This window comes from Salvelinus namaycush, chromosome 1 (genome assembly GCF_016432855.1).
Source record: "Salvelinus namaycush isolate Seneca chromosome 1, SaNama_1.0, whole genome shotgun sequence".
Classification (NCBI taxonomy): domain Eukaryota; kingdom Metazoa; phylum Chordata; class Actinopteri; order Salmoniformes; family Salmonidae; genus Salvelinus; species Salvelinus namaycush.
This window is the reverse complement of record NC_052307.1, coordinates 3,614,084-3,641,541: the sequence shown is the minus strand read 5'-3', so window position 1 is coordinate 3,641,541 and position 27,458 is coordinate 3,614,084. Positions and strand designations below refer to the sequence as shown.

General features: G+C 43.5%; 1 protein-coding gene across 1 annotated transcript; it reads right to left on the bottom strand.

The window, feature by feature from the left end:
• Positions 1-822: 822 nt before the first annotated feature.
• Positions 823-27,184, bottom strand: LOC120017604 (SAFB-like transcription modulator). The gene is made up of 12 exons (XM_038960842.1): positions 27,178-27,184; positions 26,569-26,574; positions 24,002-24,076; positions 7,906-8,238; positions 6,904-6,909; positions 6,338-6,343; positions 5,784-5,858; positions 4,813-5,511; positions 4,559-4,627; positions 4,358-4,432; positions 3,172-3,249; positions 823-2,630 (listed from the first exon to the last, which is right to left on the bottom strand). The coding sequence occupies exons 4-12, from the start codon at positions 8,138-8,140 to the stop codon at positions 1,393-1,395; spliced, it is 2,481 nt and encodes an 826-aa protein (XP_038816770.1). The 5' UTR covers positions 8,141-8,238; positions 24,002-24,076; positions 26,569-26,574; positions 27,178-27,184; the 3' UTR covers positions 823-1,392.
• Positions 27,185-27,458: the final 274 nt, after the last annotated feature.

Below are 27,458 nucleotides of genomic sequence, written 5' to 3'. Positions count from 1 at the left end.
TAGTAGTAGTAGTAGTAGTTAGTATCAGGTAAAGAGAGAGACCAGCTCAGTGTAGACAGCTCAGTGTTGTCAGCTCAGTGTTGATAACTCAGTGTTGACAGCTCAGTGTTGTCAGCTCAGTGTTGACAGCTCACTGTTGACAGCTCAGTGCTGTCAGCTCAGTGTTGACAGCTCAGTGTTGACAGCTCAGTGTTGACAGCTCAGTGTTGACAGCTCAATGTTGATAGCTCAGTGTTGACAGCTCAGTGTTGACAACTCAGTGTTGTCAGCTCAGTGTTGACAGCTCAGTGTTGACAGCTCAGTGTTGATAGCTCAGTGTTGATAGCTCAGTGTTGATAGCTCAGTGTTGACAGCCCAGTGTTGACAGCTCAGTGTTGACAGCTCAGCTCTGTACTATAGAGAATCATCCAAGACAAACAATGTCCAAACACTGATGTCTTACAAAGTTCCATTTCTTTATTTCAACAATATCAGTCTCATGTGGTATCAGAGTTCCATTGGGATGGATTGTAACTCAGTATTAGGAAGGTGTTCTTAATGTTTTGTCCACTCAGTGTATATTTAAAGTTTCAACATGAAACAATTTGATTGATTAAGAACAGGAAGTACTGTATGGTAAATACAGCATGGTTCTCTCTGTTCAATAGTAGACCTCCTCAAACACTGAGTAAAAGTCTCACTCAGATACAGCATGGTTCTCTCTGTTCAATAGTAGACCTCCTCAAACACTGAGTAAAAGTCTCACTCAGATACAGCATGGTTCTCTCTGTTCAATAGTAGACCTCCTCAAACACTGAGTAAAAGTCTCACTCAGATCTTTAGAGTTCTCAGTCTCTGACTCCGCCCGCTGACCTCCTGACCCCCCACAACCCTCTCCATTCTAAAAGGCTGCAGTGCAAAGGTCAATAATCTACGTTGGTTTGGAATTCTGTCTTAAGTCTCATCAAGATCTTTACAGACCTCCCTCCCCTCCTCTAGACACTGTAAAGGGAGGGGGGGGGGATACCTAGTCAGTTGTCCAACTGAATTTATTCAACTGAAATGTGTCTTCCGCAACTGACTTGCTCAGGGGCAGAACGACAGATTTTGACCTAGACAGGATCAGACAGTATTCTGACCTGTTTTCCCACCATGACACTCATCACAGGACAGACTATCACGTTGTTCTTACATTGTGAGATAAATATCATGTGATTATCTCTAACTTCTCCAATCCCTCCATGAACAAGTCATCTCATCTCTAACCTCGTTGTCAGGCTAATTCAGTGAAATGGTGAAATAGGTTACATCTGCCCAGACATTCCTCAGATCTCCATCAGCTCTCCCTGTCTTCTTCTTCTCCCTTCTACCTCTCCATGTATCCGAGCACTTCTTCAGGCTAGTTACAATAACTCACTTGCACATCTCCCACAGTCTATCTATCAGTCCCTGTATCTCTCCATCCCTTTCCACAATCGCTCTATCCTTCTCCTTCATCTGTCTATTCTTCTCCTCCATCTGTCTGCTGAACTCCCTCTGCATCTTTGTCTGTGAGATCATGATGTTCCTCTGTAACTCAGGTAGGACTATCTTCATCAGGTTTCTCTCTGCTTCAACTCTGGCCTCTCCTTCATAGTTCTCCATCATCTCCTCTATCTCCTGTCTGTGTCTCTCCTCCATCTCCCTCCTCTCATTCTCTGTCTTCTCTCTCAATCTCTCCAGCTTTCTCTCCATCTCCTCCCTCCTATCAGACTCCCTCTTCAGCTCCTTCTCCAGCTCTATTTTCTTCTCCTCATCCCTCTCTTCTTTCACCTGTCTCTCCAGTTCACTGGTTCTTTCACTGAGTGTTCTGATATCTCCCTCATGTTCCTGGATCACTCCCTCTATCTTTATCAGAGAGTCCTGCAACTCCTTCTGAAGTCTCTCTCTCATGTCTCTCTCCTCCCTCTGTTTCCTCTCTCCTCTCTCTCTCTGGATCTTTCCCTCCATCTCTCTAACCTGGGTCTCTGCCTCCTGGTAGGTCTGACTGCTGTAGAATCTCTCTCTGTTTCCTGCCACCATCTCCTCTACCTGATCCAGCAGCTCTGATACCTGAGTGCCATGGGCCCTGTCCTTAATGTTGAGGACGTGGTACCTGCTCCCACTTTTCTCTACAAGCTGCTGGAGGTCCTGACTTCCTGCTTGGAGAAACTCCTCAATGCTCCGCTCTTTCAGGCTATCATCATGTGTGAATAGAATCACAGTGTGTTCCCAACAACCCTCCCCAAACATCTCCTCTATTCTCTCCAGCACCCCTCTCTCCTCCCCCTTGGAGGGCTCCACTGGTATGACCAGGAGGAAGGCGTGGGGTCCCGGGGCAGACAGACGGACACAGAGCCCCACATCCTGTCTCATCTCCTCCAGAGACAGTCCAGGACAGAACCAGTCTGGAGTGTCCACCAGCACCAGCCGTCTCACACACACGTCCCCCTCTCTCCTCTTACTCCTCTGGGTCACTGCAGAGGGGCTGGCCTGGGCCCCAAACTCCTCTCTGCCCAGGATGGTGTTTCCTGCTGCACTCCTCCCAGCCCCAGTCCTCCCCAGCAGCACCAGTCTCAGCTCAGACACACTGGGAGACACTGGGGAGTCTGGACTGCTGCTCTCTCCTCCCACTGCAACACAACACACAGCACTGATCAACACTCTGACTCTCTGGAGGATGTACAACAGAGTCAAATATAATATAATCTACATCCATAACTCACTATCTGGAGGATGTACAACAGAGTCAAATATAATATAATCTACATCCATAACTCACTATCTGGAGGATGTACAACAGAGTCCAATATAATATAATCTACATCCATAACTCACTATCTGGAGGATGTACAACAGAGTCAAATATAATATAATCTACATCCATAACTCACTATCTGGAGGATGTACAACAGAGTCCAATATAATATAATCTACATCCATAACTCACTATCTGGAGGATGTACAACAGAGTCAAATATAATATAATCTACATCCATAACTCACTATCTGGAGGATGTACAACAGAGTCAAATATAATATAATCTACATCCATAACTCACTATCTGGAGGATGTACAACAGAGTCAAATATAATATAATCTACATCCATAACTCACTATCTGGAGGATGTACAACAGAGTCAAATATAATATAAGCTACATCCATAACTCACTAGATGGAGGAAGTAACCCCATGCTGTTTCTCCTCCTCAGTGGAAGTGTGGGGTCTGTATCTGAGGTCTCTCCTCCCACTGTAACACAACATAGAGAACTGGTCAACATACTGACTCATCAGAGACACATTTAAAACATAGTATAAACAAACTACAAATACTTTACACATCATAGTGAAATATAGATTATTGGAGAAAATAGAGAATATCAAGATTGATGACAGTTTGAGACAACATGTATAACTCACTAAGTGAAGGATGGTCCACTATAGACTAGAAACAGTAGGAGACAACAGGACAATATTGATAACTCACTAAGTGAAGGATGATCCACTATAGACTAGAAACAGTAGGAGACAACAGGACAATATTGATAACTCACTAAGTGAAGGATGGTCCACTATAGACTAGAAACAGTAGGAGACAACAGGACAATATTGATAACTCACTAAGTGAAGGATGGTCCACTATAGACTAGAAACAGTAGGAGACAACAGGACAATAGTGATAACTCACTAAGTGAAGGATGGTCCACTATAGACTAGAAACAGTAGGAGACAACAGGACAATAGTGATAACTCACTAAGTGGAGGATGGTCCACTATAGACTAGAAACAGTAGGAGACAATAGGACAATAGTGATAACTCACTAAGTGAAGGATGGTCCACTATAGACTAGAAACAGTAGGAGACAACAGGACAATATTGATAACTCACTAAGTGAAGGATGGTCCACTATAGACTAGAAACAGTAGGAGACAACATGACAATAGTGATAACTCACTAAGTGGAGGATGGTCCACTATAGACTAGAAACAGTAGGAGACAACAGGACAATATTGATAACTCACTAAGTGAAGGATGGTCCACTATAGACTAGAAACAGTAGGAGACAACAGGACAATATTGATAACTCACTAAGTGAAGGATGGTCCACTATAGACTAGAAACAGTAGGAGACAACAGGACAATAGTGATAACTCACTAAGTGAAGGATGGTCCACTATAGACTAGAAACAGTAGGAGACAACAGGACAATAGTGATAACTCACTAAGTGAAGGATGGTCCACTATAGACTAGAAACAGTAGGAGACAACAGGACAATATTGATAACTCACTAAGTGAAGGATGGTCCACTATAGACTAGAAACAGTAGGAGACAACAGGACAATATTGATAACTCACTGAATGGAGGAAGCTCCTTGCTGTGTCTCCTCCTGACTGGGAGTATGGAACCTGTATCTGACTTCTCTCCAGGTTCTAAAATAATAGAACAACCATTTAGAATGGGAACATTTACCTCAGTGACACATGAAGGCACATAGACCTACTGAAGGGGAGTTCTGGGTTTCTATTGAAATGTTAAGTATCACATATCTCACTCACCAGTCATCTGGGCTGAGATCTCTCTTCTCAGTCTCTCTACCTCAGTCTTCACATCACATATCTGTTGAGCTGAAATAACAAAGGAGGACTAGGATCTGAATTCTGTGTTAAAGACTTTAGACAGAAATGTGATCCAGAGGGAAAGTATGAAGTTATGTAAAACAATATTCACAACTCAGTGGAGAGTCGACAATAACCTGAGAATTGAGGAAAGTACAGAAGACTAAATGTATTAATGGTGTGAATAATCTTACCCAGTTCAGCATTTTCATTGTTGACATCCTCCAGCTGTTTGTCTCTTTCCTTTAACTGCTTCTCTCTCTCCTCTAGTAGGTTGTCTTTCTCTTCTACTTCCTGCCTCCTCTCTTTTAGTTCATTTGCTTTTCCCTCCAGTACTTTCTCTCTCTCTTCCAGCTGTTTGTCTCTCTCTTCCAGTAGTTTGTCCTTCTCTTCCAGTCTATAGTTTCTGTCCTCTAGTTGAAGGTCTTTATCCTTAATTTTTTTGTCTTTGTCTCCTAGTTCAATCTGCTTCTCCTTTATTTCACTTTCTTTTCCCTCCAGTAGTTTGTCTCTCTCTTCCAGTAGTCTGTCCTTCTTTTCCAGTAGTCTGTCCTTCTCTCCCAGTCTGTGGTTGCTGTCCTCTAGTTGAAGGTCTTTTTCCTGCAGTAGGACTCTGAAGTTCTCTACTTGGCTGTTCTTGTCCTGCAGGTTCTTTCTCAGTGCCTCTAGTTGAATGTCTCTATCCTTTAGTTGCTTGTCTTTCTCTTCCAGTTGGTTTTCTTTCTCTTCTAATAGTTTCTCCCTCTGTCCCATTATCTGGTTCTTCTCCTCCAGGAGTCTCTCTTTCTCTCTCACTTCCTGGGTCATATCATCCAGTTGTGTGTCTTTCTCCTCTAGTTGTTTCATCATCTCAGGTCTTAATTTCTCTTTGAATTCTTTTTCCATCTTCAACTCTGAGAGAGCAATTAACATATTTAATAGGTTGTTTGAATAAGTAATTTATTAATTCATTCAATAGTATGCCTATAAAGACATTATCATTTAATGGAGGTGGTACAATTATTAGTAATTATTTCCTCCAGTCAACAGTTATCTGAGCTGAACCAATCATCAACTGGTCTATTGACTATTTGATACATTACAAATGAATTAGTCTGAAAAACTGAATAACATCACTCATGTTCCCTGATTCAATCCTCTCTCCTCCAGACTCTCTCATACTTACCAAGCTCACCAGCTGATGCCTCCCTCTTCAGCTTGTCCTCCTGGGTCTCATGTTGTAAATACCACAAACCTGATCCTACGGTGTAAAACAGAGAGGTGAGGTCTGTGTGGTAGACTATATCACTATGTACAGAACAAACAGGACCAATCAGATTTCTCCTGTCACCCTCCCTCATGTAGGGACTGTGGGCACCAATGATATCTGGTTAACTTAACTCAATAATCTGATCAAATGATTATGTTCATTGTTAGTGATAAGCAGCATTGGGCTCCATGGCAGATACAGGATATTGTGTCAGGAGGCAGGGTTCTATGGAATATACATTCAGTAGAATCTGAAGAACATCTGACATCATAATCCAACCTACCTTGGGAACATTTGGGGAGAGTTTTGATAAATGTAAAGAAACTGATTTAATTTGTAGCCTTGAAGAAGACACACTGCTGTTCACAAGGCCTGTCGTTTTTATAGTATCAGATTAACACTCTGGTCTGTTCTTTGTCTTGTGTTATTGATTGTCAATAAACAAAACAGACAAATAAGTAATTACCCACCATTTTCTGATCATCCATTATCCAAGATGGAGGGTCATGAATAATGATCATGTAAAACAGAATGCATTAGTTAATATTGTTCATTGAATTTCTGTCTCATTACATAATTTAATGAAATACCATACATCATATTGGAATGACTGTTCATCACATTCATTACTAATGTACATCTAGGGAAAGGGATGTAAGCAGCACTACTATGTGAGCAGTCTGAGAATGACTGAATGCTTCATAATAAGACATCAAGCTAAATTCAAGCTGATTCTATTTTAATTTTGGAGTGTGAAATGTTGACCTCTATGGCAGATATATTGTGGGAGATCTTTGATATGACAATTCTGGATATATTGAAGAATATCTATACATCTTAATCGAACCTATCTTGAGAACATTTGGGGAGAGTATTGATAAATGTAAAGAAACTGATTTAATTTGTAGCCTTGAAGAAGACACTGCTGTTCACAAGGCCTGTAGTTTTTATAGTATCAGATTAACACTCTGGTCTGTTCTTTGTCTTGTGTTATTGGTTGTCAATAAACAAAACAGAAAAATAAGTCATTACTCACTTCTTGCTGATCATCCATTATCCAAGATGGAGAGTCATGAATAATGATCATGTAAAACAGAATGCATCAGTTATTATTGTTCATTGAATTTCTGTCTCATTACATAATTTAATTAAATACCATACATCATATTGATATGACTGTTCATCACATTCATTACTAATGTACATCTAGGGAAAGGGATGTAAGCAGCACTACTATGTGAGCAGTCTGAGAATGACGGCCCTGAATTTGTCTGAACCGTCTCAGTGCTTCTCCTTCCAATAGGGCGCTTCCCTTTTAATTACATATTAAATATCCAGCATCAGCTGCTCAAAAGTGGGGTTGTTATGGAGACGCGAATGAGGATGTGTTCAACCCTCAGTTCTGAATTGTCTTTACTCCGTTTGTTTTGTTGTATTTAAAAGTGTGCTTTGTAGCTGAGTCGCAAGTTTAACCAGGATCGGATCCACTCATTGCTTCCTTTAGACTAAACATCTCAGTTGTTCTCCGCTGGAGATCTGTTGGCGGATTGGATTGTCTGACTGACCGATTGACAATAACTATTTTGCATACGGTATTTCGTTAGTTTTAGAGTGATGCATACCGTGATGATTTAAGACTTATTGAGATGTTATTTATCTCATTGAGAAACAGACATCAGTAATTACTCAACAAATGCTTATCATCCATTATCCAAGATGGAGAGTCATGAATAATGATCATGTAAAACAGAATGTAATAGTTATTATCGTTACCTTCATTACTAATGACAATCAAGGGACGTGACAGTAATGTTGGAATGGTTCTAATGTTTTAGGACCAGCTCAAAGCTCACAGTGATGGTAATATGCATTGTAACTAGTTGATATTCAGAATGAATCTAGTCTATTCATCTGTAACTCCTACTATGGACTCCTACCTACATGAGAAAGTACAAGTGTTCTGTACAGGGAAAGAGACTGGTTGTTATTGTTGTTGTTTAGGTGTTTAGAAACATTACTGGAGATCTAGAACACTTACCTCGTCTGACCCATAAAAACACTCCAGCCTCCTTCTTCTGTTCTCCATGGATGACCTGACATATGTAGTCTCCTGTATCTGACTCCCTGAAGTCTCTCAGCCTCAGAGACACGTTGCCTCTCTCCAGCTCCTGGGTGATCAGACTCACTCTGCCCTCATAGCCACTCCTCTCTGTCACCTGGCCATTCTTATACAGGTAAATACACTCTGTCTCTTTAAACCACCTGATCGTCATGGCAACAGCACTGGTGTCAGGTGAGAGGTGACAGGGTAGGGGGACCTCTTCACCAACATCAGCCCTCACCTTGTCTTCTGAGGTGAGTTCAAACTGAGCTGTTCAGAAAGAGAGAACATTTCATGTTTAATGACATCATCTGTGTCAGGAACACAAATCCTCTCAGTACATTTATAAACACAGCTGAATTAAAAACTACAATAGACATACAACAACCAGGACCATGTCAATTCTAAAATACAACCCCCACAATCCCAGACAGACAGATTCATTTGAAGGAAAGTATATATGTCATAGAAGAATGTGATGCTACAATCTAGAATGATATTATCCTATTTGTTCCCACATCTTTCCCAGACATGCCACTATGCTAATCTTATGTCACTAGTAAGCCTAACATGTCATCCATTTTGATTATTTATTTATTTAAAAGTATGTTTTATTCTTGGTCACAATTATGACAGAGTGCTCTGTCTATAAAAACATGAACAGATATTTATCCCTATTCCTCAACCTCAATATCTATATACCTCAGTCCACTTACCCACACACCTAAACTCAATGACCCACACACCCCAGCCCTGTTACCCCCATGCCCTAACCCTAAAACCCACATGCCAATACCCTCAAACCCATACAATCAAGTACAGATACAGGCATATCCTGGCCCTAAATGACCTGTGTGTTACTCAAGACCCCAGTTCCTTTGCCAATACACCTCATCCCTGTTACTTTCCTATCTCAGCCCTGTTACCCACTTTCCTTAGGCCTGTATTCCCCAAGTCACCAACAGTAACCTATATCCAGCTATTCACTGCACACCCCAACCCTGTTATCAGCATGTTTTAGTCCTGTGACCTGTGACCTCTGACCTGTATACACTAATCATTTCATAGATAAACTAATATTAAAGTGGTATAACACATGTGTACCAGCCCCAATCTCTTGTTTCTACCACAAACGTTGTTGCCAGAAAGGATTTGAATGGGCAATAGACGTCCATCCAGCCCCATTACCTGTATGAACCTTGTGTATCCCTACACCACATTATAAACCAGGGAAATCCATGGGCATATGTGACAGGTTAACGGAAATACTAATAGCCTGTTATACATTAAACAGTATTAGTAAATTCATAGTATGTGAGGATCTTAAAACATCTAAGGTTAAGAAGATCATGCATTCAGTATTAGTTGATAGATTGATAACATTTATATAATTGTGTTAAAATCCGTCAAGTGTACAAAGGGTACGAATTGTGAGAGGAATGTGTAAACGTTATGTTGATTACTTTATGTTGTCGTGGGTAAAAGTGTTAATCTGTGATCTACTAAATGCTCTTAATCTATGAGCCTGAGATCGATTGCTCTGGTCTCCACTCAAATTCACGGAGAATTCGCGGTCTTTTTCTCATTGCACTAACAGTTCTCAATGAGTAAACATTCCGTATCACAATTGTGATTCTTTCCCCCCCTTTGTCAGGGGTGTAACATTTTTGGAGGCTCCGCTGAGATAGCTGCTCAGATGTCCAGTTTCCACATCCTGGTTGCTGAATTCCGAGCCAGCTAAATCCCCACATAACAACTCAGGCAGGCTGCAGTGAGGAAAGTGTTGCTGTTCGAGGAGAGCTGGAAGTTGGTGGTTAAGTACGTGTCAACTGAGGCCATTGATCGACCATCAGAGACAGTAAGGACCATCTAATTCAGAGTCAACTCCTGCACAGTAAAAGTTCCTCCTGTTCTGTCAACATGACAACCGCCTTGGAAGAACTACAGGAAGAGGTAGTAGGAGAATTGCACACCCTGACTAAAGACAAGTTACTAGAGATATGTGGTTTCCTTGACATATCAGGCGAACAGAGAAGAGATGTTCAAGACAAATCCCGCATATCATTGATGACTCACATTATGATGTTCCTTGAAAGAGAGGAAGTTGCAGAGTTAGAAGATGGCGGCATGTCGGAATTGTTGCTACTTAAAGACAAAATGAAAGAGATGATCAGTGGCATAGATAACAAAATATGTCAAACTGACCATGATATTGAAACAGCCGGAACACATCACAGAATAGAGGAACTGAGAACTGTAACCCCACAACAAGGGGTGGGAACTGAGCAGATTACTGCAGCCAAAGCCAGTGATTCTCTGCGCCAGCCCCAACCCCATGCCAATCTTCAGGGGAGCGTGCCGCTCTCACCCAATGCACAGCCCAGCTCATATTGGCGCAAAGAGTTTAAAATTTCTGGTCAGATAGGTGAACCGGGCCAGAAAGATAAACTGATTTTTTCCAGTCTTGCCCATCAAATCGAGAGTGGACTTAACAGAGGCTATCCTGAGGTAGAAATAGTAGACGCAGTAGTCAGGGCTATATTGTCACGATCGTCAATGGGAGAGAGAGAGGACCAAGGCGCAGCGTGTGGAAAATACATCTTCTCTTTAATTGGAAGAAGGACAACGAAACAAAACAACAAACAGCCGAACGTGAAGCTATCAAAAGACTAAGTGCAAACATGCAACATAGACACAGACAATTACCCACAAAAACCTAGTGCCTATGGCTGCCTTAAATATGGCTCCCAATCAGAGACAATTAATGACATCTGTCTCTGATTGAGAACCATTCAGGCAACCATAGACACAGCTAGACTTCTATACTAAACATAAACCCAACTACTCTAATAAACCCCCTAAACCTTACAACCACCCTAGACACTACAAAAAACACATACATTCCCCATGTCACACCCTGACGTAACTAAAATAATAAAGAAAACAAAGAATACTAAGGCCAGGGTGTGACATATACCCCCCCCCAAAGGTGCGGACTCCGACCGCACAAACTGACATAGAAAGGGGAGGGTCCGGGGTGGGCCCACATCATGGCGGCGGCTCGGGTGCGGGACGTGGACCCCCCTCCACCATTGTCCATACCCGCTTTGGTAGCCTCCTCCAAATGGCCACCCTCCAAATACCCCCACCTAAAATAATTGGCCTCAGCAGGACAAGGGGCAGCACCGGGACAAGGGGCAGCACCGGGACAAGGGGCAGCCCCGGGATAAGGGGCAGCTCCGGACTGAGGGGCGGCAGCTCCGGACTGAGGGGCGGATCCTGGCTGGCTGGCTCTGGCGGATCCTGGCTGGCTGGCTCTGGCGGATCCTGGCTGGCTGACGGCTCTGGCGGATCCTGGCTGGCTGACGGCTCTGGCGGATCCTGGCTGGCTGACGGCTCTGGCGGATCCTGGCTGGCTGACGGCTCTGGCGGATCCTGGCTGGCTGACGGCTCTGGCTGGTCTTGGCTGGCTGACGGCTCTGGCTGTTCTTGGCTGGCTGACGGCTCTGGCTGGTCTTGGCTGGCTGACGGCTCTGGCTGGTCATGTCTGGTTGGCGGCTCTGGCAGATCCTGTCTGGTTGGCGGCTCTGGCAGATCCTGTCTGGTTGGCGGCTCTGGCAGATCCTGTCTGGCTGGCGGCTCTGGCAGATCCTGTCTGGTTGGCGGCTCTGGCAGATCCTGTCTGGTTGGCGGCTCTGGCAGATCCTGACTGACGAATGGCTCTAGCGGCTCCTGACTGACTAACGGCTCTGACGGCTCGGGACAGACGGGCGGCTCTAATGGCTCTGTGCAGACGGATGGCTCAGATGGCGCTGGGTAGACGGATGGCTCAGATGGCGCTGGGTAGACGGATGGCTCAGATGGCGCTGGGTAGACGGATGGCTCAGATGGCGCTGGGTAGACGGATGGCTCAGATGGCGCTGGGTAGACGGATGGCTCAGATGGCGCTTGGTAGACGGATGGCTCAGATGGCGCTTGGCAGACGGATGGCTCTGGCTGATCCTGTCTGGAGGAAGGCTCTGGCTGATCCGGTCTGGCGGAAGGCTCTGGCTGATCTGGTCTGGCGGAAGGCTCTGGCTGATCCGGTCTGGCGGAAGGCTCTGGCTGATCCGGTCTGGCGGAAGGCTCTAGCGGCTCCTGTCTGGCAGAAGGCTCTAGCGGCTCCTGTCTGGCGGACGGCTCTGTAGGCTCATGGCAGACGGGCGGCTTTGCAGGCTCATGGCAGACGGGCGGTGGTGTAGGCACTGGTGGTAATGGGCTGGAGACACGCACCATAGGGCTAGTGCGTGGAGGAGGAACAGGGCTCTGGAAACGCACTGGAAGCCTGGTGCGTGGTGTAGGCACTGGTGGTACTGGGCTGGGGCGGGGAGGTGGCGCCGGAAATACCGGACCGTGCAGGCGTACTGGCTCCCTTGAGCGCTGAGCCTGCCCAACCTTACCTGGTTGTATGCTCCCCGTCGCCCGACCAGTGCGGGGAGGTGGAATAACCCGCACCGGCCTATGTAGGCGAACCGGGGACACCATGCGTAAGGCTGGTGCCATGTAAGCCGGCCCGAGGAGACGCACTGGTGGCCAGATGCGTTGGGCCGGCTTCATGACAACCGGCTCAACGCTCAATCTAGCCCGGCCGATACGTGGAGCTGGAATGTACCGAACCGGGCTATGCACGCGTACAGGAGACACCATGCGCTCTACTACGTAACACGGTGTCTGCCCGTACTCTCGCTCTCCACGGTTAGCCTGGGAAGTGGGCGCAGGTCTCCTACCTGCCCTCGGCCTACCTCTTAGCCCCCCCCCAAGAAAATTTTGGGTTGTACTCACGGGCTTCCAGCCTTGCTTCCGTGCTGCCTCCTCATATCGCCGCCTCTCTGCTTTCGCTGCCTCCAGCTCAGCTTTGGGGCGGCGATATTCTCCTGGTTGAGCCCAAGGTCCCTTACCATCCAATTCGTCCTCCCATGTCCAGAAATCCTGTGTAGGTGGGTCCTGTTGCCGCTTGACACGCCGCTTGGTCCGATTTAGGTGGGTAATTCTGTCACGATCGTCAATGGGAGAGAGAGAGGACCAAGGCGCAGCGTGTGGAAAATACATCTTCTCTTTAATTGGAAGAAGGACAACGAAACAAAACAACAAACAGACGAACGTGAAGCTATCAAAAGACTAAGTGCAAACATGCAACATAGACACAGACAATTACCCACAAAAACCTAGTGCCTATGGCTGCCTTAAATATGGCTCCCAATCAGAGACAATTAATGACATCTGTCTCTGATTGAGAACCATTCAGGCAACCATAGACACAGCTAGACTTCTATACTAAACATAAACCCAACTACTCTAATAAACCCCCTAAACCTTACAACCACCCTAGACACTACAAAAAACACATACATTCCCCATGTCACACCCTGACGTAACTAAAATAATAAAGAAAACAAAGAATACTAAGGCCAGGGTGTGACATATATCTCCAGGCTCACAGCTACGCAGTTACTTGGAAGGTAAACCCCAGCTAACTCTTCCCACACTTAGATGTATCCTGCGTTCCCACTTCCAAGAGAAGAGTGCCACAGAGCTTTACAAACAGCTAGCTTCAGAAGCACAGCATAGCAAAGAGACCCCTCAAAGCTTCCTGATGCGCGTCTTAGATTTGAGGCAGAAAGTACTGTTTGCATCCGAGGAGTCAGAATCAGAGCTTAAGTATGACCCTGCTCTAGTCCAGCGCATGTGTTTACACACAGTCCTTACAGGTCTCCAGAGTGACAGTATCAGGATAGACATGCAGCCTCTCCTGCTAGATAGCGAAACATCAGATGAGGTTTTGCTAGAGAAGCTTAACATTGCTTGTGCTAATGAGATAGAAAGACGAAACAAAAAGCGATTTCATGCCCCACAGCCTGCTACAACTGTAAGTGTAGTCCAGTTAGAAGATACGTCATCCGTAAAGTGTCCTGTGAAGGAAGCCAAAGTTAAGATACCCGCAGAACTATTAACAGAGTTAGCTGAACTTAAGACAGGTGTAGCTTCTCTAAAAGGTCTCAGTGCAGAGATTGCTCAGATTAAGGAGACATTAGAGCAGCCTATATTTCGGTCACCGCCTTGTGCCTATGCCCCACCTCCAGTTAGGAGGCCAGATAGGGACCCCCAGCCACCTGTGTCCCAGCAGCAGTATTACAGCAACTACAGTCAGTCCCAAGCACCTGACCCTGTGCAGCATCAATATGCACCTAACCGGTATGCCAACCGCTCTGCTCAAGCTCCAAGGAGGTGTTTTGTCTGCCAGCAGGCCAGAACAGATGCACGCTGCACACACTGCTTCCGATGTGGGAGTGGAGAACATTTTCAAGCTGGATGTAAAATCCGGGGAGTCAGACCTTCAAGGGAGGCCCCTTTAAACGGGGAAAGGTTACCGCTGAGGGACGAGTGTTAACCGTAGCTACCAAAAAGTCCCAGAAATGTGCAAATTGTGCCAGAGAAGATTCATTTGAGAACCTGAAACAATGTTCATCATGTAAAGAGACACTGTACTGTTCCAAAGTATGTCAAAACCAACATTGGATTAAACATAAGAAAAAATGCACTCACCTGAAAATTAACTCTACCAGTGAAAGGTTTTCCTGCACAGAGGAAAATACCCACTCCTTACCATCCCTAGCTCAAGGTCGCCACCCCCGTAAGGTCACCTCGCTAGTCGGCAGACAGTGCCTTATTGAGTGTCACCTGAATCGCCACCACCTCCAAGCTCTATGGGACACAGGCTCTCAGGTATCGGTCATTGATGAACGATGGAAAGAGGAATCTCTCCCAAACGCAAGGCTGAGAGATGTTTCAGAAATCCTGGACTCACCTGCTGATCTCAGGTTGACTGCAGCAAATGGGACTGAAATGCCATACCTGGGATGGATTGAAACAACTTTTCGGCTAGCGTCTGAAACTGACGAAACAAAGGAACTGATCATCCCAGTGCTGGTAATGAAAGGCTGTCACCTATCTCATCCCATCATAGGTTTCAATGTTACCAAGAAAGAGAAGGTTGCTGTACCAAAACACAGTAGCATTCAGATTGAGTGCCGTGTAGCTTCCCAGCCTTTCAAAGAGGACATGACAATGCTTTTCCAGCCAGACCTGAACCCGCAGTGGCCAGACGACCTTGAGTTCTTTGACACACTAGTCAAAGTCAGAAAAGGTGTTTTCCAGTTATCAGGCTTGATGTCTCTAACCCTACTGACCATGACATTGCCCTGCTAGGACGCACAATAATCGGTACAGTACAAACCATTATGACTGTGTTACCTGCCCAAGTCTTTGAAAAAACTGTCACCCCAGCCACAGTGAATCACACCAGCGTTCGAACCCCATGTACTGCTACTGAACAGTGGGATCCACCAGTAGGTTTAACTCGCCTAACCGAAGAGCAGAGAGAGGTTGTTAGGCAAATGCTTAGAGAAGAGTGTCACTCCTTCTCCAGATCAGACAATGACATTGGCTGCATTGAACGATTGAAAATGACTATTTCTCTAAAGGACTCTGAACCAGTCAAGCGCACATACATGTCAGTGCCCAGGCCACTGTATCAGGAGATGAAGGGTTACCTTTATGACCTCATAACCCGGGGCTGGGTTAGGAAGTCAAACTCTTCATATTCTTCACCTGTCGTGTGCGTTCGTAAGAAGGATGGGACCCTCCGGTTGTGTATAGATTACAGAGACCTGAACAGAAAGACACATCCCGACCGCCAGCCCATCCCTCGGGTCCAAGACATCATGGACAGTTTAGGTGGTAATTCCTGGTTCTCCCTCTTAGATCAGGGAAAAGCTTATCACCAGGGGTTCATCTCTGAAGAAAGCAGACCACTGACAGCATTTGTGACTCCGTGGGGAATCTATGAGTGGATACGGATGCCATTCGGCCTCATGAACGCTCCTGCAGCTTTTCAGCGGTGTATGGAGGAGTGTTTGGAAGGGCTCCGGGATGACATCTGCATTCCTTATCTGGACGACACACTTGTTTTCAGTAAAACTTTCGACAGCCATGTGAATGATGTGTGAAAAGTTTTGCAGCGTCTCAGAGAGTATGGCATTAAACTCAAACCAAGTAAGTGTGATCTCTTTAAATCCCAGGTCCGTTATTTGGGCAGAGTAGTGTCTGCAGAGGGCAGCCGAGTTGACCCAGCCGATTTTGAAGCAGTAAAAGCATTGAAAGAAATCAGACCAGGGAATGTGAGCCAGCTCAGACAAATGCTTGGTTTACTCACTTACTACAGACAGTACATCAAAGACTTTTCTAGGAGGGCCAGCTGCCTGTATGACCTCCTGAAAGCAGATTCAGAGAAATTACCTGATCACCCACGGAAAACAAAAACAAAGAAACTAAGTCATGTGGTGCCCTCAAACAAGCCAATCCTGTGGACTGACCAGCATCAACAGGCACTTGAACAGCTGATTGAGTGTTTGCTTCACCCACCAGTCTCAGGTTTCCCTGATTTCACTGAGCCATTTGTTGTACACACTGATGCGTCACACCAAGGCTTGGGAGCAGTTCTCTATCAAAAGCAAGATGGGAAGCTTAGGGTCATTGCTTATGGCTCTCGAACCTTAACAGCAGCTGAGAATAACTATCACTACCACTCGGGCAAGCTAGAATTTCTAGCTCTAAAATGGGCAATCACTGATAAGTTCCATGATTATTTGTACTATGCTCCGTCCTTCACTGTATACAGCGATAACAACCCGCTCAGCTACATTCTGTCTACTGCAAAACTGAACGCAACCACTTCCAGGTGGGTTTCAGAATTGGCTGATTTCCACTTCACAATAAAGTACAGGCCAGGCAGAGAGAACGGTGATGCAGATGCGTTGTCAAGGATGCCACTGGATGTAGAGTCACTGATGAGAGAATGTTCTGAGGAGCTTCCACCAGACACCATTGCCGCCACGATACAAGCAGTTGAGGTACAGAAAGAGGCTGTTGTACCTTGGTTACTTTCAGCTGCAGTAATGTCAGTGTCAGCTGAAGGTGAGACAACCACTGCAACAACCAGCTCGATCCCAAAAGATGGGATAAGAAAAGCACAAGAATATGATCCGGTCATCCGTCCTGTGCTCAATTTCAAACTGTCGGGTTTCAAACCGCCAGTTAAAGAGCAAAAGGAATTCAGTCCAAAGACAAAATGCCTATTCAGAGAATGGGACAAATTGACAATAGACAGTGATGGCATTCTGTACAGAATCACTACAGCCCGCAAGCAGTTAGTTCTACCAGAGCAGTACAAAGGTAAAGTGATGGAAGAGTTGCACAGTAACATGGGACACCAAGGTACTGACCGCACTGTATCACTAGTACGTGACCGCTTCTTCTGGCCATATATGCAATCTGACATCGAGCACTATGTGACTAAAACTTGTAGCTGTGTCAAGCAGAAAAAGCCAGCCCATGAAGCAAGAGCTCCTCTGACAAACATTGTGACAACACAGCCATTTGAACTGGTATGTATAGACTTCCTTCATCTCGACAGATGCAAAGGGGGATATGAGTACATCCTCGTGATTGTTGATCATTTTACACGTTTCACTCAAGCCTACGCCACCACATCAAAGTCAGGTAAAACTGCTGCAAATCTCATCTTCAATGACTTTGCCCTGAAGTTTGGGTTCCCGTCCCGCATCCACCATGACCAAGGGGGAGAATTTGAAAATCAGTTGTTCCATCAGTTAAAGAAACTCAGTGGCATGGCGGGGTCCAGAACAACACCCTACCACCCAATGGGGAATGGCCAAGTGGAACGCATGAACAGAACATTGTTGCAAATGTTAAAGACACTAACTGAGACACAAAAGTCAAATTGGAAGGAGTCTCTGAACAAACTGGTTTATGCCTATAACTGCACCCGTTGCGAAGTGACTGGCTATTCACCATTTTATCTTCTGTTTGGGAGATCACCCAGGCTTCCAGTTGATATGCTCTTTGGATTGTGCACAGAGGCAGGTTCCAGTAACCATCGAGACTACGTGGAGAACTGGAAACGAGGGATGGAAGAAGCATACGCCATTGCAAATGAAAATGCTCAGAAAGCCGCTGAAAGAAGTAAGAAGTACTATGACACTAAAGTTAGGAGTTCAGTGCTACAGCCTGGCGAGCGAGTTCTGATTAAAAACCTGACACCAAGAGGAGGACCAGGCAAACTCCGTAACTATTGGGAAGATACAATTCACACAGTAGTGAGACAAATGGGTTCAGACCTGCCAATTTATGAATTGAGACCAGAAAAGGGTAGGGGACGCTCCAGGGTCCTGCACAGAAACCTGCTCATGTCCTGTGACCACTTACCTTTTGAGACACAACCAGAAATGACCAAAGATGACAAAAGTCAGAAAAAAAGGAGACATCAGCCTGCATCACATCCTCTAGATTCTGATGACAGCGGAGATGAATATGACCTTCATCATGAGCCGCTACAGGTTCCCACATCTCCTACAGTACCTGAGGAGAGGAATGCTGAACCAGCGAGAGAGTGGGAACACAGGCCCCCACCAGTGAAATAGACAGTTGCGGTGCCAGTCCCTGATACGCTACCAGCACAGCCTCTTGTTGAAAAGCAGCTGGAGGAGACAACAGCAGTTCAAGACCTGCCTGCTGAGGAGATGAACTTGCCTGCTGAAAATTTGCCTGATGATCGTCCACCAAGTGCCTTTCCTTCATTAACTGATGCTGCTGAACCTGAGGAACCAGCCTACCAGCTGCCACAAAGAGAGAGACAGCCTCCAAGACGTATCACCTATGATCAGCTTGGTATCCCTTCCTGCTACAGTATCCAGCCACAGTTGTTCCCTGTCTACTCTGCACCAGGACTGGTTCCATGGCTGCCATCACTACAGCAATGTTACTTTCAGCCACCTTACATGTATGGGCTTCAGCAAACATGAGGCTACAGAGTTGACATGTTTGACCATGGACTACTGACTGATTTCACAGACTGTCACAAGAGACAATTTGCAGACTATGCATTTAGATCATTAACATTGATGGACTGTTGATCAATAGTATGAGAAAGGACTGTTTATGTTATACAGCTGGTCAACAGATATGGACTGTGAATAACTTGTTAGTTATATTTGAACTGTGACCCTTGACCTCCGCTCAAGTACTACCTAACAGAAGAGGATTTTCGAGGTCCAGTGCATACAGACTGTTGAAGAAGACAATGTTGGTAATGTTGGGACAACATTTATTTTGTCGGGAGAGTGTGACAGGTTAAAGGAAATACTAATAGCCTGTTATACATTAAACAGTATTAGTAAATTCATAGTATGTGAGGATCTTAAAACATCTAAGGTTAAGAAGATCATGCATTCAGTATTAGTTGATAGAGATTGATAACATTTTATAATTGTGTTAAAATCCGTCAAGTGTACAAAGGGTACGAATTGTGAGAGGAATGTGTAAACGTTATGTTGATTACTTTATGTTGTCGTGGATAAAAGTGTTAATCTGTGATCTACTAAATGCTCTTAATCTATGAGCCTGAGATCGATTGCTCTGGTCTCCACTCAAGTTCACGGAGAATTCGCAGTCTTTTTCTCATTGCACTAAAAGTTCTCATGAGTAAACATTCCGTATCACAATTGTGATTCTTTCCCCCCCATTTTTTAGGGGTGTAACATCTACAGGCCTATAGTAACATGTCATGAAAATAAAAATGTACATTTCTGATCTTAATTTAGGTTTAAGGTTCCACATAAGGTTAGCAGTGTGTAGAACAGGGTTCAAATCAGAAGACCGATCCAGCCAGCAGATGGTAGTGATGTTCTTTAATTATAGTCATATTATCCTGAGCTGTAAATATTTAACAGTGCCTATCAATATTAGCTTCTCTTATCTCTTTGGACCCATTCACATGAGTAAATGAGTGAAATTGCTTCCATGACAAATAGTCTCAATGCTTTTCCATCCCCTCCTAACAAAATAAATGTAGCTGACTGGTGGTCATTTACTGTCTGAGAAGAGAGTATCATTGCCACCTGCTGGTCAATGTTGGGAACTGCGGTGAATTTACAAATCAGAAAGTCAGACATATGATTTAGGGGGCTGTTGTTGTGGGCAGTCCGGCTCTTTTTGGCCCCCAAACGGCTCTTTAATAAAAATATGTTTAGTATTTTTTCAAGTCAAACTGTTTGCGATAGTTTGACTATGATTGGTGTTAAAACAATTCTAATTCAATTATTAAATGAAATCATTCTCTACCTTAACCACAATGTATTTAAAAATGCATTGGATTTTTATGATAAAGAATGCTATTAAACATGTGCATTTAAACTATAACTTCTTAATGTATATAAACAAAGTGCATATAAATGTAACAATTCAAAACGAATACAATCTGAACAACATAATAATAGAATATTGCACCATATCAAAGAGAAATAAATAACAATGTGAAAAACTGCAGCATCCCCTTAAAACATTAAACTGGTCCCTCTTTTCTCTCTCTTCTTTATTACCATGTTATAACCAGCATCCCACTTAAAACATTAAACTGGTCCCTCTTTTCTCTCTCTTCTTTATTACCATGTTATAACCAGCATCCCACTTAAAACATTAAACTGGTCCCTGTTTTCTCTCTCTTCTTTATTACCATGTTATAACCAGCATCCCACCTAAAACATTAAACTGGTCCCTCTTTTCTCTCTCTTCTTTATTACCATGTTATAACCAACATCCCACTTAAAACATTAAACTGGTCCCTCTTTTCTCTCTCTTCTTTATTACCATGTCATAACCAGCATCCCACTTAAAACATTAAACTGATCCCTCTTCTCTCTCTCTTCTTTATCGACATACCATATATGGGACTGGGAGTAAAGACTGAGTTTGGGTTAGGGTGTACAGGGGACAGGGCTGGGGGTAAAGGCTGAGTTTGGGTTAGGGTGTACAGGGGACAGGGCTGGGGGTAAAGACTGAGTTTGGGTTAGGGTGTGCAGGGGACAGGGCTGGGGGTAAAGGCTGAGTTTGGGTTAGGGTGTGTATGGGACAGGGCTGGGGGTAAGGGCTGAGTTTGGCTTAGGGTGTGCAGGGGACAGGGCTGGGGGTAAGGGCTGAGTTTGGGTGAGGGTGTTTAGGGGACAGGGCTGGGGGTAAAGACTGAGTTTGGGTTAGGGTGTGTAGGGGACAGGGCTGGGGGTAAGGGCTGAGTTTGGGTTAGGGTGTGTAGGGGACAGGGCTGAGTTTGGGTTAGGGTGTGCAGGGGACAGGGGACAGGGCTGGGGGTAAAGACTGAGTTTGGGTTAGGGTATGCAGGGGACAGGGCTGGGGGTAAAGGCTGAGTTTGGGTTAAAACCATTACAATCTGGGCACTTACAGACAGTATCCATGTCAGCACCTTAAGTTAATCAAGACTTTAATTTTCAAAAAAGACACCGGAAACCATATACTTTTTTTGGTCAATTATCTTTAAATTTAGTCTCAGTATGACAATTTTCATCAAGTTTCTACTGTGACATTCTGCACAATGCTGTGTCATGTGGTATCCCCCGGCAACAGTGTTTTTCCCTGTGCGTCCTCAAACCCAAACCAGTATGTTCTGACCCAGCTGTAGATGTGCAGTATAGCAGCAATTCACTACAATAGGAGGCTTTTTTTTCCTTCTTTTTTCTGACACTGAATTTCATGTTTTTTATTTTGAGTACAAAATATACAAGTGATGCTAGATCTTATGTTTTACAGGTAGATATTTAAAGTTGCATTTGATTTCAACGGTTTGTTTTTAAGTTAATTGTCTGAATTATTTTGGTTAGGTCAGGGTGTGACGAGGGTGGTTTGTTTAGTTTTTGTATGTCTAGGGGGTTTTGTATGTCTAAGGGGTTTTGTAAGTCTAGGTATATGTATGTCTATGGTGGCCTGGTATGGTTCCCAATCAGTGGCAGCTGTTTATCGTTGTCTCTGATTGGGGACCATATTTAGGTAGCCATTTAGGTAGTTTGTGGGTTCTTATTCTATGTTTAGTTGCCTGTCTGCACTAGCCATTTTAGCTTCACGGTTCGTTTATTTTGTTTGTTTGTTCAGTGTTCGTTCTTTCAATAAAGAAGAATGTACACTTACCACGCTGCGCCTTGGTCTCCTCCTTAAAACGACCGTGACAGTTCTCTATCTAGACAATATTACCATGAAAAAGCACGCTAATGAAAAGTAAAGCTAATAAGGTGTGTTTTAAGATCCCTTTTAAATATGTCCACAGTTTCAGACCTCCTCAAGTTCTCTGGCAGGCTATTCCAGAGGCTGGGGGCATAATAACTAAAGGCTGCCTCTCCATGCCTCTTGGTCTCCTCAGGTTCTCTGGCAGGCTATTCCAGAGGCTGGGGGCATAATAACTAAAGGCTGCCTCTCCATGCCTCTTGGTCTCCTCAGGTTCTCTGGCAGGCTATTCCAGAGGGCTGGGGGCATAGTAACTAAAGGCTGCCTCTCCATGCCTCTTGGTCCGAGGCTTCAGGATAGTTAAAAGGCCAGAGGACCTGAGGGACATACTGGGTACATAACTTAAAAGCTTGTCTGACATGTATTGAGGTGCACTATGGAACGCCGTTTGGGTCTTTGTGTGTCAAAAAGATACACGTCAAATAACACTATGTAAACTATATGCAAATAAGGCGCATGTGAAGCCAGCTATATGAAAATCATCTCATTCTTCATCACCAACAAACAACTAAATCATGTCGAAACTTGAAAACATGAGAGACCTCTTTTTAAGTTTTACCAGCCAAGTGCAACCACCTTTACAACCAGCCCAGGAGGATCAGGTGGTTCAAAGGTCGGATTCATTCTGGTAGGTTAGGTAATACCTGGCAAAAGTCAACATTAACTGGTACAACTACCTAGTAACGTTAACATGTAACGCTCCCCTGTCTATTATTAGCCTATCTAGCTAGCTATGTTATCGTGTGTTATTTTACAGTCTGTCCGTTCCAGTAAACTAGGCCTGTCTATTATTAGTCTATCTAGCTAGCTATGTTATCGTGTGTTATTTTACAGTTTGTCCGTTCCATTAAACTAGGCCTGTCTATTATTAGTCTATCTAGCTAGCTATGTTATCGTGTGTTATTTTACAGTTTGTCCGTTCCAGTAAACTAGGCCTGTCTATTATTAGTCTATCTAGCTAGCTATGTTATCGTGTGTTATTTTACAGTATGTCCGTTCCAGTAAACTAGGCCTTTCTATTGATATTATGTTGTGTTATGATATTGACTTTTCTTCAAATATCGCTTGAACATGATTTTCCCTTTATCCCTGCAGTACATGAGGACACAGTGCGGTCCACAGTGCTTGCTTTGTAAGTAACCTAGGTGTGAATCTATCTTGTGATTTAACATAGACTTATTGAAGGTTATTTTACTGATGTAAAGATCATGGACTGTTTCCCTGTTTTATATTAGGATACTTGTCATTAGATTTAAATAATGTTTCCAAATCTCAGTAGAAAACAAAGATAACTAAAGCATGTCTGACATGTATTGAGGTGCACTATGGAAGGCCGTTTGTGTCGTTGCGTGTCAAAAAGATACACGTCAAATAACATTATTTGAACGTGTTAAATTATTATGTGACGTGGAGTCATATTCAGGTCCTGATTGGTCAAGAAGCTTATTGAAGTGTATCTTTTTGACACGCAAAGACCCAAACGGCGTTCCTTAGAACACGGCGTGTCGTTTCCAATGTGAACAAATGAGTCATAGTGGGCGGAACAAGGAGGGAGGTGGGCAGGGCCAGGAACGAGCTAGCGAGATCCTATTGGCGCGGTCTAGCATTGTTTGAATAAGTAATTTATTAATTCATTCAATAGTATGTCTATACAGACATTATCATTTGATGGAGGTGGCACATGTATTAGTAATTATTTCCTCCAGTCAACAGTTATCTGAGTTGAACCAATCATCAACTGGTCTATTGACTATTTGATACATTACAAATGAATTAGTCTGAAAAACTGAATGACATCACTCATGTTCCCTGATTCAATCCTCTCTCCTCCAGACTCTCTCATACTTACTAAGCTCTCCAGCTGATGCCTCCCTCTTCAGCTTGTCCTCCCGGGTCTCACGTTGTAAATACTCTGATCCTGAGACTATGGTGTAAAACAGAGAGGTGAGTTCTGTGTGGTAGACTACATCACTATATACAGAACAAACAGGACCAATCAGATTTCTCCTGTCACTCAAGCCTCCCTCATGTAGGGACTGTGGGCACCAATGAGATCTGGTTAACTTCATAAATAATGTTGTTTTGTTATTGTCCTATCTCTGATCAAATGATTATGTTCATTGTTAGTGATAACCAGCATTGGGCTCTATGGCAGATACAGGATATTGTGTCAGGAGGTAGGGTTCTATGGAATATACATTCAGTAGAATCTGAAGAACATCTGACATCATAATCCAACCTACCTTGAGAACATTTGGGGAGAGTATTGATAAATGTAAAGAAACTGATTTAATTTGTAGACTTGAAGAAGACACACTGCTGTTCACAAGTCCTAATTGTGGTGTGTGAAATGTTGAGCTATATGGCAGATATATTGTGGGAGGTTTATGGTATTGCTTCTGATCATCCATTTTCAAGATGGAGAAGAATGAATATTGATATCATATAACACTATGTGTGAGTTATTACATCTACATTCAATCTAATTTCAGTTGGCATTACATTATTCAAGCAAATACCATACATCATATTGATATGACTGTTCATCACATTCATTACTAATGTACAGTCGTGGCCAAAAGTCTTTGCCATGCAAATGAACTGAATCCCCAAAAAATATTTCCACTGCATTTCAGCCCTAGCACAAAAGGACCAGCTGACATCATGTCAGTGATTCTCTCGTTAACACATGTGTGAGTGTTGACGAGGACAAGGCTGGAGATCACTCTGTCATGCTGATTGAGTTCAAATAACAGACTGGAAGCTTCAAAAAGAGGGTGGTGCTTGGAGTCATTGTTCTTCCTCTGTCAACCATGGTTACCTGCAAGGAAACACGTGCCGTCATCATTGCTTTGCACAAAAAGGGCTTCACAGGCAAGCATATTGCTGCCAGTAAGATTGCACCTAAATCAACCATTTATCGGAGCATCAAGAACTTCAAGGAGAGCCGTTCAATTGTTTTGAAGAAGGCTTCAGGGCGCCCAAGAAAGTCCAGCAAGCGCCAGGACCGTCTCCTAAAGTTGATTCAGCTGCGGGATCGGGGCACCACCAGTACAGAGCTTGCTCAGGAATGGCAGCATGCAGGTGTGAGTGCATCTGCACGCACAGTGAGGCAAAGACTTTTGGAGGATGGCCTGGTGTCAAGAATGGCAGCAAAGATGACACTTCTCTCCAGGAAAAACATCAGGGACAGACTGATAATCTTCAAAAGTACAGGGATTGGACTGCTGAGGACTGGGGTAAAGTCATTGTCTCTGATGAATTCCCTTTCCGATTGTTTTGGGCATCCGGAAAAAAGTTTGTCCGGAGAAGACAAGGTGAGCGCTACCATCAGTCCTGTGTCATGCCAACAGTAAAGCATCCTGAGACCATTCATGTGTGGGGTTGCTTCTCAGCCAAGGGAGTGGGCTCACTCACCATTTTGCCTAAGAACACAGCCATGAATAAAGAATGGTACCAACACATCCTCCGAGAGCAACTTCTCCCAACCATCCAGGAACAGTTTTCCAGGAAACTCCCCAGACCTTAATCTCATTGAGAACTTGTGGTCAATCCTCAAGAGGCGGGTGCACAAACAAAAATCCACAAATTCTGACAAACTCCAAGCATTGATTATGCAAGAATGGGCTGCCATCAGTCAGGATGTGGCCAAGAAGTTATTTGTCTTGAAAAAGAAGGGTCAACACTGCAAATATTGACTCTTTGCATCAACGTCATGTAATTGTGAATAAAAGCCTTTGACACTTATGAAATGCTTGTAATTATACTTCAGTATTCCATAGTAACATCTGACAAAACTATCTAAAGACACTGAAGCAGCAAACTTTGTGGAAATGAATATTTGTGTCATTCTCAAAACGTTTGGCCACGACTGTATATCTAGGGAAAGGGATGTAAGCAGTGCTACTATTGGAACAGACTAAAAATAACAGAATGCTTAATACTAGGACATCAAGCTAAATTCAAGCTGATTCAATTTTAATTTTGGTGTGTGAAATGTTGGGCTATATGGCAGATATATTGTAGGAGGACTATGTAAAGGGGAAAGGAAAGGGAAGGGGGATACATAGTCAGTTGTCACACTGAATGTATTCAACTGAAATGTGTCTTCAATATTTAACTCAAACCCTCTGAAATGTTGAGCTCTATAGGAGATATATTGTGGGAGATCTATGATATGAAAATTCTGGATAATTTGAAGAATATCTATACATCTTAATCCAACCTACCTTGAGAACATTTGGGGAGAGTATTGATTAATGTAAAGAAACTGATTTAATTTGTAGCCTTGAAGAAGACACACTGCTGTTCACAAGAACTGTAGTTTTTATAGTATCAGATTAACACTCTGGTCTGTTCTTTGTCTTGTGTTATTGGTTGTCAATAAACAAAACAGACAAATAAGTAATTACTCACCTAATGCTGATCATCCATTATCCAAGATGGAGAGTCATGAATAATGATCATGTAAAACAGAATGCATTAGTTATTATTGTTCATTGAATTTCTGTCTCAGTACATAATTTAATGAAATACCATACATCACATTGGAATGACTGTTCATCACATTCATTACTAATGTACATCTAGGGAAAGGGATATAAGCAGCACTACTATGTGAGCAGTCTGAGAATGACTGAATGCTTCATAATAAGACATCAAGCTAAATTCAAGATGATTCTATTTTCATTTTGGAGTGTATGTAAAGCTCTATGGCAGATATATTGCAGGAGGACTATGTGAAATATTGACCTCTATGGCAGATATATTGTTGGAGATCTATGATATGAAAATTCTGGATAATTTGAAGAACATCTATACATCTTAATCCAACCTACCTTGAGAACATTTGGGGAGAGTATTGATAAATGTAAAGAAACTGATTTAATTTGTAGCCTTGAAGAAGACACACTGCTGTTCACAAGGCCTGTAGTTTTTATAGTATCAGATTAACACTCTGGTCTGTTCTTTGTCTTGTGTTATTGGTTGTCAATAAACAAAACAGACAAATAAGTAATTACTCACCCAGTCTTGCTCCTGATCATCCATTATCCAAGATGGAGAGTCATGAATAATGATCATGTAAAACAGAATGCATTAGTTATTATTGTTCATTGAATTTCTGTCTCAGTACATAATTTAATGAAATACCATACATCACATTGGAATGACTGTTCATCACATTCATTACTAATGTACATCTAGGGAAAGGGATGTAAGCAGCACTACTATGTGAGCAGTCTGAGAATGACTGAATGCTTCGAAATAAGACATCAAGCTAAATTCAAGATGATTCTATTTTCATT